We start from the raw sequence: 16,547 nt of genomic DNA, 5'->3' as shown, positions 1-16,547 counted from the left end.
GTGAGGCAGCAGTGCTAACCACTGTGCCACCATGCCACACACACTAAATCAAATCAGATCAAAGTACTGGTGAGATCGCAACTGGAGTACTGTGGACAGATTCAGTTTCCTTACCTAAGGAAGGACATATTAGCCTCAGAAGGATTGGAATGAAGGTTCCCTAGAATGATTCAAAAACAGAAAATGCTGGAAAATCTCAGCGGGTTTGACAGTTTCTGTGGAGAGAGAACAGAGCCAATGTTTTGAGGCTGGATGACCCTTCGTCAGAGCTAAAAGCAAAAAAAATCAGAAAAGATTTATACTATCAGGGTGGGGAAGGGGCTGTAATAAGATAAAGGGAATGTAAATGAGGATGAAGAAGGCTGAGAAAAGTGCTAAAAGTGTCCATTGAGTGATCAGAATGTGTGAATGGCAGAACAGGGGTATAGATGATTAAGGCAGTACCCTCAAGTGGGGAAGGAGAGTGGGAATGGAGAAGTGGAAAAAGGGAAATGAGAAAGAAAGATGATAAAAATGGATGACTAAGATCAAAGTAAGGGAATTAAGGGTTATGGTGAGCAGGCGGGTGAGTGGAGCCGAGTCCATGAAAAGATCTGTCATGATCGCATTCAAAGGATCATCCTCTGCCATTTCTACCAACTCCAATATGATGTCACCACCAAATACATCTTTCCCTCACTCCCCCGTCAGTATCATAGAATCATAGAACCCTACAGTGCAGAAAGAGGCCCTTCGGCCCATCGAGTCTGCACTGACCACAATCCCACCCAAGCCCTACACATCATACCCACTAATCCCTCTAATTTACACATCCCTAGACATGAAGGGGCAATTTCTTAGCATGGCCAATCAACCTAACCCGCACATCTTTGGACTGAAGTGAGTTGCAAAAATTGGAGTTCACCTATAGTGATGGTACCAAAACCAGATGTTATACAGCAATAACATGTGGATTACAGAAAAATCAATGCAGTTACAAAGTCAGATTATATTCTGTTCCTCGATTGGAAGATTGTATTGAAAAAGTGGAACAAGGAAATTTCATTACCGTATTAGACTTACTTAGGGGATATCGGAAAGTACCTTTATGAGAAAGAGTGAAGGAAGTTTTAGCTTTGTGACATCAAATGGTCTGTATCAATTTAAAGTCATACTGTTTGGAATGAAAAATGCGCCAGTAACATTCCAAAGACTAAACAATAAGTAATTTCTGGGCTAAATAGTTGTGCAGTGCACATAGATAATCTGGTGTTTTTCAGTCAGATATGGAAGGAGCATTTGGAACATTTAAAGGAATTGTTCACTCAACTACAGGAGGCGGGCTTGGTGGTAAAAACTTGGCAAAAAGTGAATTCTCAAAAGCCCAAGTCACATCCTTCAATCGTACAATTGGGTATGGACATATGAAAACGAAAGTCACTGGGGAGTTCCCAGTACTATTAACAAGAAGAGGAATGCTGAGAATCTTGGGCATGAGTGGTTTCTCTCGGAAATTTGTGCCAAATTTTAGCAGTATGGTTGCCCCACTGACCGAAGCGCTGAAAAAGCACAGAACATTTCAGTGGAATGTCTGAATGTCAGGGGGCATTCGACAATCTGTAAACTGTTAACCAGCACAAGGGTTTTGGTGACACTGAATTATTGAAGCAATTCAAGGTGGTCATTGATGCAATTGATGTAGGTGTTGGTGCTGTACTATTACAAGAAGATAACAAAGGGATAGAAAGGCTATTTTCCCAAGAAACTAAATGTTCATCAAAAGAGATATACCACCCCTGAGAAGGAGACATTGAGTTTGGTATTGGCGTTGTAACATTTCAAGATTTATGTTGCTAGCAATTCAACAGAGATAATTATTTACATTGGCCATAATCCATTGAAGTTTCTGGAGAAGTTTGAAGATAAAAATGCAAGACTGTTTTGATGGAGCTTATTGTTACAGCCATTTAATTTGAAGATTATACATGTGGCAGGAAGCAAGAACATGATTGATGATGCTTTATCATGATTGTGATATGTAAAAGAATGAAATATTCAACATTGGAAAGGAAGGACTGAACTAAACTATGCTACTGTTTAAATGTGCATGCTTAAATGTAATAAGATATATACTTTATAAAGTAGTAATAGTGTTAAAAAAAACTAGAGCCTTTCGAAAAATGAAGCCAACTTTTCATACTGTTGGTTCATTTTTTTGTGGTGTGCTTCATTGAATTTCTGGCTATCTGTGCTCCATAGAATCCACCAAAGCATTCACGCTGGTAATGGAGGGTGGGGCCTAATCCCCCCGATCGGTGGCCTCCCGGTGGCTTCCCTGATCCTCCCCTCCCCGATCTCCGGCCTACCCAATCCTCCCTCGATTACTGGCCACCCTATGGCTTCCCCAAATCGCACTCCCCTTGATCGCTAGCCTCCCAATGGTTTCCCCAATTCCCTCCCCCATTGGTAGCCTCCCAAACACCCCCCCCCCAATTGCTTACCCCATGCCCCCACGGCCAGCCCTAATTGCCCCCCTCCCTCCCACGCCCACCAATCGCTATGTAGAGTGCACAGCGTTCCTCCACCACCACTGATTGCCCTGCCCTGGCCTGGACTTGCCCTGGTCTGGACCCACCCCTCCTTGACACTGCCCACAGGGTGCCAGGCAGGCAATTCCAGTGTACCAGGCTGGCACTGCCCAAGGGGCACCCCCTGCCCCTGACTTCCCAGTGGGAGCGAGGCCTCAATGGCCTCTGTCCCCACCACCAACCCATCATGCCTGGAGCCCATTGCTGGGACCAGCTTTAATTCCTCCTGATGGGAACCGCCCCAGCAGGGTGGGAAATATTAGCATGCCTGGAACACTGTCCCAGGCTCACTGATCAAATTCAAATAGTGATTTAAATATTGTAATTAGCCTCGCGCTGTTTTCCGGCACAAGGCTGATTATGCCTTAAAAATGGCCTGTGAAAGTCATGACCGGCTACCCCCGCACCCCCCCCCCAACCACACCCCCCAACATTTCCTGCACTACTCGAGCAGCGCAACAGGCCAGAAAGTCGCACCAGTGCAGTGAGAGGAGGAAGGTTCAAAACTGTAATCAGGAGAAACTTTTTCTCTCAGGGGATTGTGAATCTGTGGAACTCACTGACCCAGAGTGCAGTGGAAAAAGGATCAATCAATTGATTCAAGAAAGAGATAGATGTGTTTCTCACGAAAAGCACAATAAAGGGCAATGGGGAGCAGGCAGGAAAGTGGAGTTGAGACCAAGATAAGATCAGCTATGATCATGTTATAAATGGCGGAATGGTCTCAAAGGGCTGAATTACTGACACCTGCTCCGAATTCCTACATGTTCTGAAAGGTTTGACTTTGGCTTTATTCTCTAAGTGAAACTCTTCTCATCCAATTTCATCTAACCCAATCAACATAACTTTCTATTCACTTCTTTTTATACGTATTCATATTATTCACCTCAGCCACCCAATGTGGTAGCAAGTTCTACATTCCAACCACACTATGGTAAGTGGTTTCTCCTGAGTTCTCTAATATATTTAATAATGATCATCTTATATGCTCATGGCCCCTACTTTTGGGAAAGCCGAAACATCTTCTCGATGTCTACCCTACCAAACTCCTTCATAATTTTTTAAGACTTCTTTATTAAATCGTCCTTCAGTCTTCTCTTTTCGAGAGAAGAGAGTCCCAGCTTTCTCAGTCTTTACAAATAGTTATAACATCTTGATTCTGGTATCATCCTCGAAAATCATTTTTGAATCTTCTCCATGCTTTTATATCCATTTTTTGTAATATGGAAATTAGAACTGCGCAGCGAGCTCCAAGTATGATCTAAGCAAACTTCTGTACAAGTTTAATTAATGTGACATGCTGCAGAATTGCCTGGCAGACTGTCAGCAGAACTCATCCCCACCAGTCTGAGGCAAAAGCACATGTTTTCTGATACATTCTGGGGTGAACGCAACAGAGAATCAAAGTTCTCTATTAGCTCAGCTCCCTGAAAGGAAAATGTCACTACGCCCGAGAAGATATTGATGACCAATCAGATATATATATATATATTTCCTTCTAATGGTGTTAAAGATGCTGGAACAAAGGACATAAGCTCCAGTAGCCTAATTTTAAGCCTTCTTGCAGTGCTGTGGTTTTATCACTGGACTAGCAATCACATAAGCCCGAACACTCCAATTAAATTATTTATTTATTAGTGCTGCAAGTGAGCTTACATTAACACTGCAGTGAAATTACTGTGAAATACCCCTAGTTGCCACACTCCAGTGCCTGTTCGGGTACACTGTGGGAGATGGCCTAACCAGCACGTCTTTCGGACTGCGGAAGAAAACTGGAGGAAACCCACACAGACACGGGGAGAACGTGCAGACTTCGCACAGACAGTGACCCAAGCTGGGAATCGAATGCGGGTCCCTGGAACTATGAGACAGCAAACCACTGTGCCATCATGCACGTGAGCTCAAATCCCACCAAGGTAGTTTAAGAACTCTAATTCAGGTTTAAAATATCAATATTGGGCAGGATAACTTCAACTTGTGCTTGTGTAATGCTCTGAATGTATTAAATAAAACCTTGGGTTTACACCTTGTATATCTTGCACTCTCTCACTACAGTGTCAACATCGATTATTCGGTTGGATTTCTGGACTATGATTTGAATCCATTCAGGGATAAGAGGATTATGCATTATACCAGTCTTACTACTAACATGGGAATGAACATGAACAGCCCAGGACTCTGAGTCGGTTGCTATCATTCAGGTCATGGAGCAATTAACTTTTGAATATCAATGAGTTAAAGAACAAAGAATAGTACAGCACAGGAACTGACCCTTCAGCCCACCAAGCCTGTGCCGACACATGATCCCTTTGTAAACTGACGAGCTTTTGCCTCTAAGCGGTCCGTATCCATCTATTCCCTTCCTATTCATGTATCTGTCAAGATGCCTCTTAAACATTGCTATTGTATCTGTTTCTACCACTTCCTCTGGCAGTGCATTCCAGGCATTTACCACTCTCTGTGTAGAATCCTGCCTTTCACATCTCCTTTAAACCTTCCCCCTTTTATCTTAAACCTATGTCCTCTCATAATTAAGATTTCTACCCTGGGAAAAAGATTCAGGCTACCCATTCTATCCATGCCTCTCATAATTTTGGAAACTTCTATCAGATTGCCACTCAGCCTCTGATGTTCAAGTGAAAACAAACCAAATTTGTCCAATCTCTTCTCATGGTTAATACCCTCCAAACCAGGCAAAATCCTGCTAAACTTTTTCTGTACCCTCTCCAAAGCTTCCACATCCTTCTAGTAGTGCGGCGATCAGAACTGTAAACAGTATTCCAAATGTGGGCTGACTAAAGTTCAATATAGCTACATGACTTGCCAATTTTTATGCTCTATGCCCTGACCAATGAAGGCAAGCATCATATATGCTTTCTTGACCACCTAATCCGCTTGTGTTGCCACTTTCAGGGAACTGTGGATCTATATTCCGAGATCCCTCTGCATTTTAATGTTTCTAAGGGTTCTGCCATTTACTGTTTACTTCCTACCCGCATTAGACCTTCCAAAATGCATCACCTCGCATTTATTCGGATTAAATTCCATCTGACATTTCCCTGCCCAGGTCTCCAGCCTATTTATATCCTGCTTTATTCTCTGGCAATCCTCCTTGCTGTCCATAGCTCCCCCAATCTTTGTGTCACCCACAAATTTACTAATCAGACCACCCACATTCTCCTCCAAATTGTTTCTATATATTACAAACAACAGGGGTCACAGCACAGGTCCCTGCAGAACACCATTGACTCCAGACCTCCAGTCAGAAGAATATCCTTCTACCGCTACTCTCTGACTTCTATGCCCAACCAGTTCTGTATCAATCTTACCAGCTCACCGGGAATCACATGTGACTTCACCTTCTGTATCAGCCTGCCATGAGGCACCTTGTCAAAGGCCTTGCAAAAGTCCATGTAGACAACATCTACCACCTTGCCCTCATCAATCATCTTTGTCATTTCCTCAAAAACTCAATAAGGTTTGTGAGACACAGCCTACCATGCACAAAGCCATAGTGTCTAATGCTAGTAAGTCCATGTTTTTCCAAATATGAGTAAATCCTGTCCCTAAGAATCTTCTCCAATAATTTTCCAGATGACGTAAGCCTCACCGGCCTGTAATTTCCCTGTTGCCCTTAAATAAGAGAACAACATTGGCTGTTCTCCAGTCCTCTGAGACCTCTCCTATGACTAAAGAGGGTAGAAGGATTTCATACAAGGCTCTTATTTCCTCCCTCAGTGTTCTAGGATAGATCCCATCAGGTCCTGGGGACTTGTCTGCCTTAATGTTTTTCAAAACACCCAACACATCCTCCTTTTTTATATTGACATGCCCTAGAATATCAACATAACCCTCTCTAGACTCACCATGTCCTCCTCCTTTGCGACTACTGATGCAAAGTATTTGTTAAGAACCTCGCCCACTTCCTCCAGCTCCACGTATAAATTTGCTCCTTTGCCCTTGAGTGGACCTACCCTTTCCATAGCTACCCTCTTGCTCCTTTATTACATATAAATGACCTTGTATTTTTCCTTAATCCTGTCTGCCAAGGATATTTCATGGCCACTTCTAGCCCTCCTAACTCCTTGTTTAAATTCTCTCCTGCTTACTTTATATTCTTTGAGGGTTCTCTCTGCCTTCAGTTTCCTAAATCATAAGTATGCCTCCTTTATCTTTTTGCCTCGGCTCACAATTTATCTTTTTAGGGATACAATTTGACACACTGGGCTGAATAACACAAGTGGGGGAGGGGAGCAAAATCATTGTAGAGCCAACATGCTCCATGCCAACCCATCCCACAGCCATAGAGCACTGTGGGGCAGCTAAATGAGAGCTAAATGGGACTTCTCCCCCTTGCTGGGGTGGAAGTCTTGTCTTCGCCCAGCAGCTCCATCAGCCACTGCCAGGGCTTCAGGAGAAGGGAGCTGTTGACCTATGGTAACTCCAAGGTCTTGCATAGAGAAAATTTGGGTAGGTCAGGGAGAGGGACAGGTGGAAGGAGACAGAAAACAGGCCTAACTGATCCTTAATGACTTACTTGAATATGGTGGACAGACTGCTGGTTTTGGTTACCCTCCCTCCCCCACAAATCCAAAACACACTCAGTGGGGGCACGTTCAGCCCACTGATGGTTTCGCAATCTGTCACCACAAGCAAAATGAAAGACTCTTGAACCTGATGCTTCGCTCATTAGAGAACCTACAAATTCTCTCAAATAATCTGCCTTACCCCCGACTGCTTCTGTTCAAATATACGTCGCTTAAACACATTAAACATTAGAAAGCAGGAAGAGATTGTAAAATTTAATTATTGGAAAATAACCCCTGGAACACTGGTAACATCAGACACAGCACCGCATAAAACAACACTCTGCACTGTGTTCAAAGGCTGACACTAATAAACAGAGATGGCTTATGTTGCCGGTTTAGACTAATGAATACCAGCTTTTAGCTGCTGGATGAAAGAAGGTTCCTGTCAGAGCATGTTTCAATTCACCATAGGATATGGCACAAAATTTAATCTCCCTCAAACAATGGGGAGAAGTTTTATTTTTAAATCCTGAAACTTTGAAATCTTGTCTTTACTGGGTATGAAATTGAACTACAGTTGATCCAAAATGCTGCTCCCCTATATCCAATTCCCACTGTCCCACTCCCAGCTCACTCATCTACTTTGGCTTCTGGTCTACAAACACTCAATTTTTAGAATTTTTATCCTTGTTTCCCAATTCCTTCAAGGCCATGTCTAAGAGAAGGGGCGTGATCTTATCATTGCGGCCCGTCAGCCAATGGGTGTGGCGAGCCGGCAAGATCGCAACAGAGCCGAGAAATCAGGTTCATATCTAATTCCTCGCCTCTCATGACCTTACTGGCAACGGAGATCCTGCACGATCAGCCTCGCTCGCACCTATTTCCAACGCGAGGCTGAATAATATATATATAAATATATTTTAATCTGTTTTAACATTGATTAATGAGCCTTGGGTGTTATTGTCTCGGCTCACTTGCCTCTGTGACCTCGCTGCACCATGTTCTCTCTGGCAAGAATCACAGCTGGTTCCAGGAACAGGCACCAGTTGTTTTGGCCTCACTGGTAGAACCAGAGGCCATTGAGACGCCCCGGGGGGGGTCAGGGGCAAGGGGGTGAGCAGTGCTAGCCTGACATCCTGGCACTGCCCACCGGGGCACCGGGCTGTGTCAAAGAATGGGGTCTGAGAGGGCGGCGCCTACGGGGGCAGGGCCAGGCCGGGAGCAGCTGATCGGTGGGGGTAGAACATAGAATATAGAACATTACAGCACAGTATAGGCCCTTCAGCCCTCGATGTTACGCTGACCAGTGAAACCAATCTAATGACCCTCTAACCTAAACTATTCCAATATTATCCATATGTCTATCCAATAACCATTTAAATGCCCTTAGAGTTGGTGAGTCCACTACTGCTGCAGGCAGGACATTCCACACCCTTACTACCCTCTGAGTAAAGAACCTACCTCTAACATCTGTCCTATAACTACCACCCCTCAATTTAAAGCTATGTCCCCTCATGTTAGCCATCACCATCCAAGGAAAAAGGCTGTCACTGTCCACTGGGTGGAGGGGGGAGATGTTGCGGAAGGGGAGGGGGACGCTGTCCGCTCTGCATTGAGATCGGTATGGAGTGGGAGGGGGGTTGATCGGGGCTTGTCAATCTGGGCCGGGGGTGGTTGAGCAATCGATGGGGGGAGGTAGTCACACTGTCGATCGCGGGGGAGGTCAGGCGGTCGATCGCGGAGGGGCGGGAGGGTGGCAGGATAGTCGGGTAGCCGAACATTCAAGGGGCCAGTCACAGGTGGGGGTTGAGTGGCCAATTGCAGGTGGGGGTTGGGTGGCTGGTTGCAGAGAAGTTGAGTGGCCAATCGCAGTGGGGGGCTCAGGTGGCCAATAATGGGGAGGGGGGGTTGGGTGGCCAATAACTGAGGGGAAGGGATGGAGGGCGGCCGATTGTTGTGGGGATGGGGGGGAGGGTGGGATCAGTTCAGGCAAATGCTGGGGGGCACGGTCACAATAGGCCACAATAGCTGGGAGGTTACTATGTTTGTGACGCTGGGTGCTATGTGGAGGCCATGGAGGCAAGCGTAAAGCAGCAGAAACTGAATGACAGGTCTCTGCTGCCAGAGACCTGCATATACCCAATGACGCCCTCCGCTGCCCTCACCCACTATTCTGGCAACTTAAGCCTGCCAACCCCCTACTCTCACCGCGACAGGCGAAAGTCTGTTTCTCCTACTTTTTCGTGCACTGAGCGGATGAGATATCAGATTTGAACTTGCCCAAAAATCGGATCTGAAACTCTCCCGTTTTTCCACCCGCCCTGGACTTAGAATTTTCCAAAGGGCACTTGAGAAGGTGCCATACCAAAGGCACTACACGAAAGAAGAGTTCACAGCTCTTATTTACAGCAACTTCTCGTGGATAGAGGACTGGTTACCTAACAGGTAAGAGGGAAACCTCGAAAGCTTGTGAGTTTACTATCAAATAAATCAGTTGGACTAAACCCTGGTGTTGTCAGACTTTTTACTGTGTTTACCTAACAGGAAGCAGGGTACTGAAAAATAGGTATTTCTGGTTAGCACTGTGGAATGCTCAGGAATCAATGCTGGGACCTCAACTATTCACAATTTATATCAAAGACTTGGATGAAGGGGCCTGACGTGCAGTTGGTAAATTTGTTAATGACAGAAAGTTAGATTGGAGAATAAATTGTAAAGATATAAGGAGTCTACAAAATGATATAGATAGATTAAGTGAGTGGGTAAAAATTTGGCAAATGCAGTATAATGTGGAAAACTGTGAACTTCTCCACTTTGGTAGGAGAAGTAGAAAAGCGGTGTGTTATTTGAGTGAGATTGCAGAAGTCTGACGTACAAAGGAATCCAGATGTCCTGACCCATGAATCACAAATGAGTACGCAGGTACAATAAGTGATTCAGAAGGCAAATGGAGTTGTGTCATTCATTGCAAGGAGAGTGAAGTGTAGAAGTAACGAGGTTTTGCTATAGTTATACAGGGCATTAGTGAGAGCACAACTGGAGTACTGTGCAACATCTGTGGGAAGAGAAACAGAATTAACTGGTGGAATTTTACTGTCTCTCCCCCTGATGAGATCTTCCAGTCCTGCCAAAGTCAATGGAATGTTGAATGGCGTGCTGCATTTTCCAGACTCATCCCCACTATGACAGGGTGGTAAAATTCCACCCAATATTTCTTCATTTCTAACACATCGCTTCCAAAGAAGAGTCTGTTGGAAAAATGTATAATTTCTAAGCTGAATATACATGTGTGTGTGTGTGTGTGTGTGTGAACTTAGGTAAAAGAGGTTTTGGTTTCATGTAGGTTTGGAATGAGCCTTGATATATAAAAATCTGGTTAGACCTGCAGCTAAAAGGTCAGTTCCTTTGGGTCTTTTTATAAGTATATGCATTTTAATGAGGTTTTACAATCCTGGAAGTTAAAGAAAAGAGTTAAAAAGAGGTTAGAACTTGGTGACTTGTTTTTCAGAAATCACTAAGTAGCATAAACTGGTCTGTTGCTTAGCAACATTGCTCAAGTGACACGCAGGCACTGAGTAAGAAGCATCAAGGGAATGCTCCAGAATTCACTGCAAGAAAACTATGCATTTGTGCCACTCTCAAGCAAGGAGCCTTTGTCTCAAGCTAGCAGTAACTCTTCACTGGGTTACTTGTCTGTTTGCTAAAGGACTATTGAAAATGGAATCATCTTCTTCTGTTTCTAATGCGATCTTTCCAACCTTTTTGTCTGGTGTCATATATTCATTTTTTTGTTTTAATAAACATTTTATTCTTTGTATTAAAAGTTCATCAGTAGACTCATATAAATTTGCTCAGTAGCTTTCCGCAACGGTTTCTAAAAAGAAAGTTGTGGGCCGGAATCTTCTGTCTGTTCACTCCCCGCCGCCGAATCTGTGTTCACTGCAGCGGGACCAGAGATACCCACCAGTGTGAACAGCCAGAAAATTCCAACCAGGATCTATCAAGCCAGTTTTTACTCTGGGATCTGACTTATTCAGTATTAGCATCAGCTGAGGTCGAAAAAATTTATATTCGACTTGAAATGATGTTGATCAACCTGCTGCATTTTTCCAATACTTTCTTGTTTCAGATCTCCAGCGTCTGCATTTATTCTGGAATACTGTGCACAGTTTAGTCTCCTTATTTAAGATATAATTGAATTAGAAGGTTCACTCAACTGATTCCTGGTCCTTTGAGGAAAGGTTGAACAAGTTGGGCTTGTGTCCATTAGAGCTGGAAGATTGACAGGTGATCTTATTGAAACATAAAAGATGCCGAGGGGATTTGATAGGGTGGAGGCAGAAAGGATGTCTGTCCTTATGGGAGAGACTAAAACAAGAGGACACACTTTAAAACTGAGGAGCCTCCTATTTAGGGTGGAAATTTGGAGAATTGTTTTCTTTCAGAGGTTCATTTATTTGGCATTTGCCCAGACAGGAGTGGAAGAGATTTGAATATTTTTAATGCTGATTTGGGTAGTTTCTTGACTGGTGTCAGTCAAAGGGAGTCAAAGGGTAAAGGGCAAGGCAGGAAAATAAAGACTACAATTAGCCATGATTTTATCAATTGGTGTAGCAGACTCCAGGGGCCGAATGGCCTATTCCCACTCCAAAATGTCTCAGTATGGTAATTCTCTAATATCAAATCAGCAACTAAAACCAGAAAAATTTTAACACACAGCCAGAGGTGATATGTGTGTTGGTACGTTGTTGGTATCCATTAGTGCAATCCACTGACCTTTTCACTGTGCGGAGCAACGTTGAGCGAGCCTCATTGTGGAAGGTGATGATAACACTGGTCACTGGCAAGTCCTGGTTGTACTGAATGGAGGAGCATCTGAAAAGCACAAAGTGAGGGCAGCTATAAAGCAGAACTTCCAAGTGAAATACACCAACAGGAATAAGCCTTCAATTCAATCATGGCCAATCTGTATTCTGGGATAATTCATATCCCTTTCGTTCTTTACTACACCCATTACCACTCCTTTTGGCTTTTGAACCACAAAATATCTGTGATTTAATGGAAGTTGGTGCAAGTACATGAGCAGCAGAGTTTAGGATGACCTTAAGTTATAGAAATATGAGACCCCATCCAGAGGTCCATTGGAATAGTCAAATCTAAAGGTAACAAAGACATGGATGGTGATTTCACCCGCAGGTGAGCTGAGACAGGGAAGTCAGGCAATGATGTAGAGGTGAAAATGGTAGCTCTTAGTGATAACTTGGATATGTGGTCAAAAGTTCAGCTCAGGGTCAAATGTGACATCAAGGTTGAACAATCTGGGGTAAATCCCGCTCACCACGGGAATCAGAGCAAGGGAGGGGCAAGCTATGGAAAGGTCCGTTGACATTGATTTTTTGGTTCTGGGACGAGGGAGGCTGGAAAATTCCGGCATCTGGTTCAATTGTTGCTCAGGAGGTGATGGGGTTGGTAATTAAGGAATGGAGTTTGTGATTGGAAACAAAGACAATTGCTTCAATCATCTCAATACCTAATTGGAGAAAATTCTGCTCATCCAGTGCAGTATAAGCAGTTGGATCATTTAGCAACAAAGGAGGGGTCAGGAGAAGCAGTAGTGAGGTAGAGCAGAGTGTTGTCAGCATACAACTGGAAATTACAGCTGTGGTTTTGGATTATATTGCCCAGAATCAACATTTGTATGAGAAATAGGAAGGGGCCAGGGACAGATCTTTGGGGAATCTCAGAGGTAAAAGGGTCTGAGCAGGGAAAAAAGCCATTACAAGTATATCTCTGGCCATGGTTAAATAGATAAGAATGGGAGCAGGTCCCTGCTGGACAACCATGGAGAGGCATTGAAAGGTGATGGTTAATCAACTGTGTCAAAGGCTGTAGACAGGTTGAGAGGACAAGGAGGGAAAGTTTACCTTTGTCACAGTCACATTGGATGTAACTTGTGACCTGGATAAGGGCTGTTTCAGTTCTGTGCAGGAGCAGAAACCTGGGCTGGAATTCACTAACTGTTCATGCCCCGCTGCTGCTGCCAGCGAGGATGAGGAATCTGGAGCTCAATGGTGATGGAATGGTGGCAATCGACAATGCTTTCATGATCATCATTAGGCTTTTAATCCTAGATTTATTACTGAATTCAAACTGAATCTTTGGATCACTACTCCAATACTAGTGACCAATACCATTACAGCATTGCCTCCCCTGTAAGGAGAGCTAAGTAAAGTCGGTTAGCTGAGTTGGCTGGACAGCTGGTTTGTGATGCAGAGTGACGCCAACAGCATGGGTTCAAGTCCCATAATGGCTGAGGTTATCCTTGAGACCGTGCCTTCTCCTTGCCTGTTGCCTGAGGTATGGTAACCCTCAGGTTAAATCACCACCAGTTCCCCCTCAAAAGGGGAAGCAGCCTATGGTCATCTGGGACTATGGCAACTTTACTTTTTTACCTGAGGAGAAGGTCCCCCTTTTGAGGAGAGGGATCATGACAACAGATTTAAAGGAGAGAGGAGCAATACCTGAAGAGAGAGAATGGTTAATAAAACTGAATGACCAAAGCAATCAATTACAGCGCTGTGTCAGCCAATGAGTTGGCAGGGGTGGGATTTGTGATTTTTTTTGAGTCTCTAAACTCTTGACTGAAATTGCAGCAAACAGAATTTCTTGATTCCAGTAGGGTTATTTCTTCAGCAAGGTACTGTAGCTAGGGGATAGTTATGTAATACTAAGTATTAAGACAATTGAGTCACTTTTGGGGGAATTACACAATAGTCATTGTTTTACCATATAACCATAGAATTTTTACAGTGTAGAAAGGGGACATTTGGCTCATCAAGTCTGCATTGACTCCCAAAAATGTATCCCACCCAGGCCCTACCCTCCACCCTATCCCCATAAACCCATGCATTTACCACGACTAATCCATCCAATCTACACATCTTCGGACACTAAGGGGCAATTTCGCATGGCCCAACCCCCCCCATCCTGCACATCTTTGTGCTTGTGCTGTCACTATATGTATTCTTAAATAACAGTTTTTTCTTATTCTTTAATGGGATGTGGGCTTCACTGGCAAAGTCAGCATTTCTCACTTATCTTTAATTGCCCCTGAACTGAGTGGCTTCCCCAACCATTTCAGAGGACAGTCAGAGTCAGCCACACTGCTGTGGCTCTAGAATTAAATGTCGGCCAGACCCCTGGTAAACACAGTAGATTGCCCCTCCCAAAGGACATTAATGAATCAATGATAGTTGTCATGGTCACCATCGCTCGACTAGCTTTACATTCCAGATTTATCAATTGAACTTAAATTCCACTATGTGCCATGGTGGGATTTCAACCCTGTCCCTAATCCTGTCCTGGGCTTCTGGATTACTAATTCAATGACATTACCACTACACCACTGACTCCCAATTAAGGTTTGCCCTTAATTAATCTAATGAGTGCATATTGGCTAATGTGCTGTATTGCTGTAATCTCAGCAACTGAATTAATCAAAATGAAACTTGCTTCAGGCAGAACTCCACATTAGTTAAAAACTGATGAATTACAGTGGATATTTCTAGTGAGCTCACCATTCATCCCATTTTTCTCAATACAGTTGTCAATGCGTTCCTGCGCTGGCTGTTGGCACCAGCTAGGATCTAGAGTAGGTTGAGGCTGCCCTTGGTCCCCAGTTATATCAGAATAGTGAGAAGTGAGGAACAGTTAATGCTTCTGGTAGCAGTAATTACGCTTAATCAGCACTACCTGACTTAGGCATTCCTGCCCTACGAAACAACACCAGGTTAAAGTCCAACAGGTTTATTTGGTAGCAAAAGCCACTAGCTTTCGGAGCACTGCTCCTTCGTCAGGTAAGTGGGAGTCCTGTTCACAAACAGGGCATATAAAGACACAAACTCAATTTACAAAATAATGGTTGGAATGCATGTCTTTACAGGTAATCAAGTCTTAAAGGTACAGGCAATGTTAGTGGAGAGAGCATTAAGCACAGGTTAAAGAGATGTGTATTGTCTTCAGACAGGCCAGTTAGTGAGACTTTGCAAGCCCACGCAAGTCATGGGGGTTACAGATAGTGTGACATGAACCCAAGATCCCGGTTGAGGCCATCCACATGAACCCAAGATCCCGGTTGAGGCTCAGCGACTCTGCGTTTCGTGTGGCGTGTAGATTGCCTTGGAGAATGCTTACCCGAAGATCAGAGACTGAATGCCCATGACCGCTGAAGTGTTCCCCAACAGGAAGAGAACACTCTTGCCTTCAAACGACCGCACAACCTCAAACAGACCGTTGTCCGCAACAAACTACCCAGCCTTCTGGAGAACAGTGACCACAACACCACACAACCCTGCCACAGCAACCTCTGCAAGACATGCTGGATCATTGATACAGATGCCATCATCTCACTTGAGAACAGCATCCACCAAGTACACGGTACATACTTCTGCAACTCGGCCAATGTTGTCTATCTGATACGCTGCAGAAAAGGATGTCCTGAGGCACAGCACATTGGGGAGACCATGCAGATGCTACGACAACGGATGAATGAACATCGCTTGACAATCACCAGGCAAGACTGTTCTCTCCCTGTTGGGGAACACTTCAGTGGTCATGGGCATTCAGTCTCTGATCTTTGGGTAAGTGTTCTCCAAGGCGGCCTTCACAACAGTGCAGAGTCACTGAGCAGAAACTGATAGCCAAGTTCCGCACACATGAGGACGGCCTCAACCGGGATTTTGAGTTCATGACACTATCTGTAAACCCCACGACTTGCCTGGGCTTGCAATATCTCACTATCTGTCCTGTCTGGAGACAACACACATCTCTTTAACCTATGCTTAATGCTCTCTCCACTCACATTGTATCTTGAAGAATTGATTACCTGTAAAGACTCACATTCCAACCACTTACCTGACGAAGGAGCAATGCTCCAAAAGCTAGTGGCTTTTGCTACCAAATAAACCTGTTGGACTTTAACCTGGTGTTGTGAGACTTCTTACTGTGTTAACTTCAGTCCAATGCTGGCGTCTCCACATCATGACTAGGAAACAAGAAGCAGGAGTAAACCATTTGGCCCTTCGAGCCTGCTCCCTCATTTATTTTGATCATGACTGATTATCAAATTCAATATCCTGATCTCCCTTCCCCACCTCCTATACCCCTTGATCCCTTTAGCCCCAAGAGCGATATCTAATTTCTTCCTAAAATCACACAATGTTTTGACTTCAGCTACCTTCTGTGATAGTGAATTCCACAGAGTCACCACTCTGTGAGTGAAGAAATTTTTCCTCACCTCAATCCTAAAATCCTGTCGATGTGGATGGCCATAAAACATTAGACAAGGGTCATGGGTGGAGCGGGGTACTGGTGGTGTTAAGATGGCGGCGTGGGCTTGTTGGGCCAAAGGGCCTGTTTCCCAGGCTGTTTTTTTGTTCTTTGTTCTTTAAAA

General features: G+C 44.2%; 1 protein-coding gene across 1 annotated transcript in view; it reads right to left on the bottom strand.

Moving 5' to 3' along the window:
- The window catches only part of galnt16 (UDP-N-acetyl-alpha-D-galactosamine:polypeptide N-acetylgalactosaminyltransferase 16), a 132,589-nt gene that overhangs the window by 54,427 nt on the left and 61,615 nt on the right, over positions 1-16,547 (bottom strand). Inside the window, exon 3 of the mRNA XM_080202011.1 lies at positions 11,873-11,971. Within this exon, the coding sequence (XP_080058137.1) occupies positions 11,873-11,971 (99 nt within the window). The remainder of the gene's footprint in view (positions 1-11,872; positions 11,972-16,547) is intronic.

Source organism: Carcharhinus amblyrhynchos, chromosome 14, assembly GCF_965287045.1.
Source record: "Carcharhinus amblyrhynchos chromosome 14, sCarAmb.v2.hapA, whole genome shotgun sequence".
NCBI classification, from domain to species: domain Eukaryota; kingdom Metazoa; phylum Chordata; class Chondrichthyes; order Carcharhiniformes; family Carcharhinidae; genus Carcharhinus; species Carcharhinus amblyrhynchos.
The sequence above is the reverse complement of the archived record's forward strand: the minus strand, read 5'-3'. Positions and strand labels throughout refer to the sequence as shown.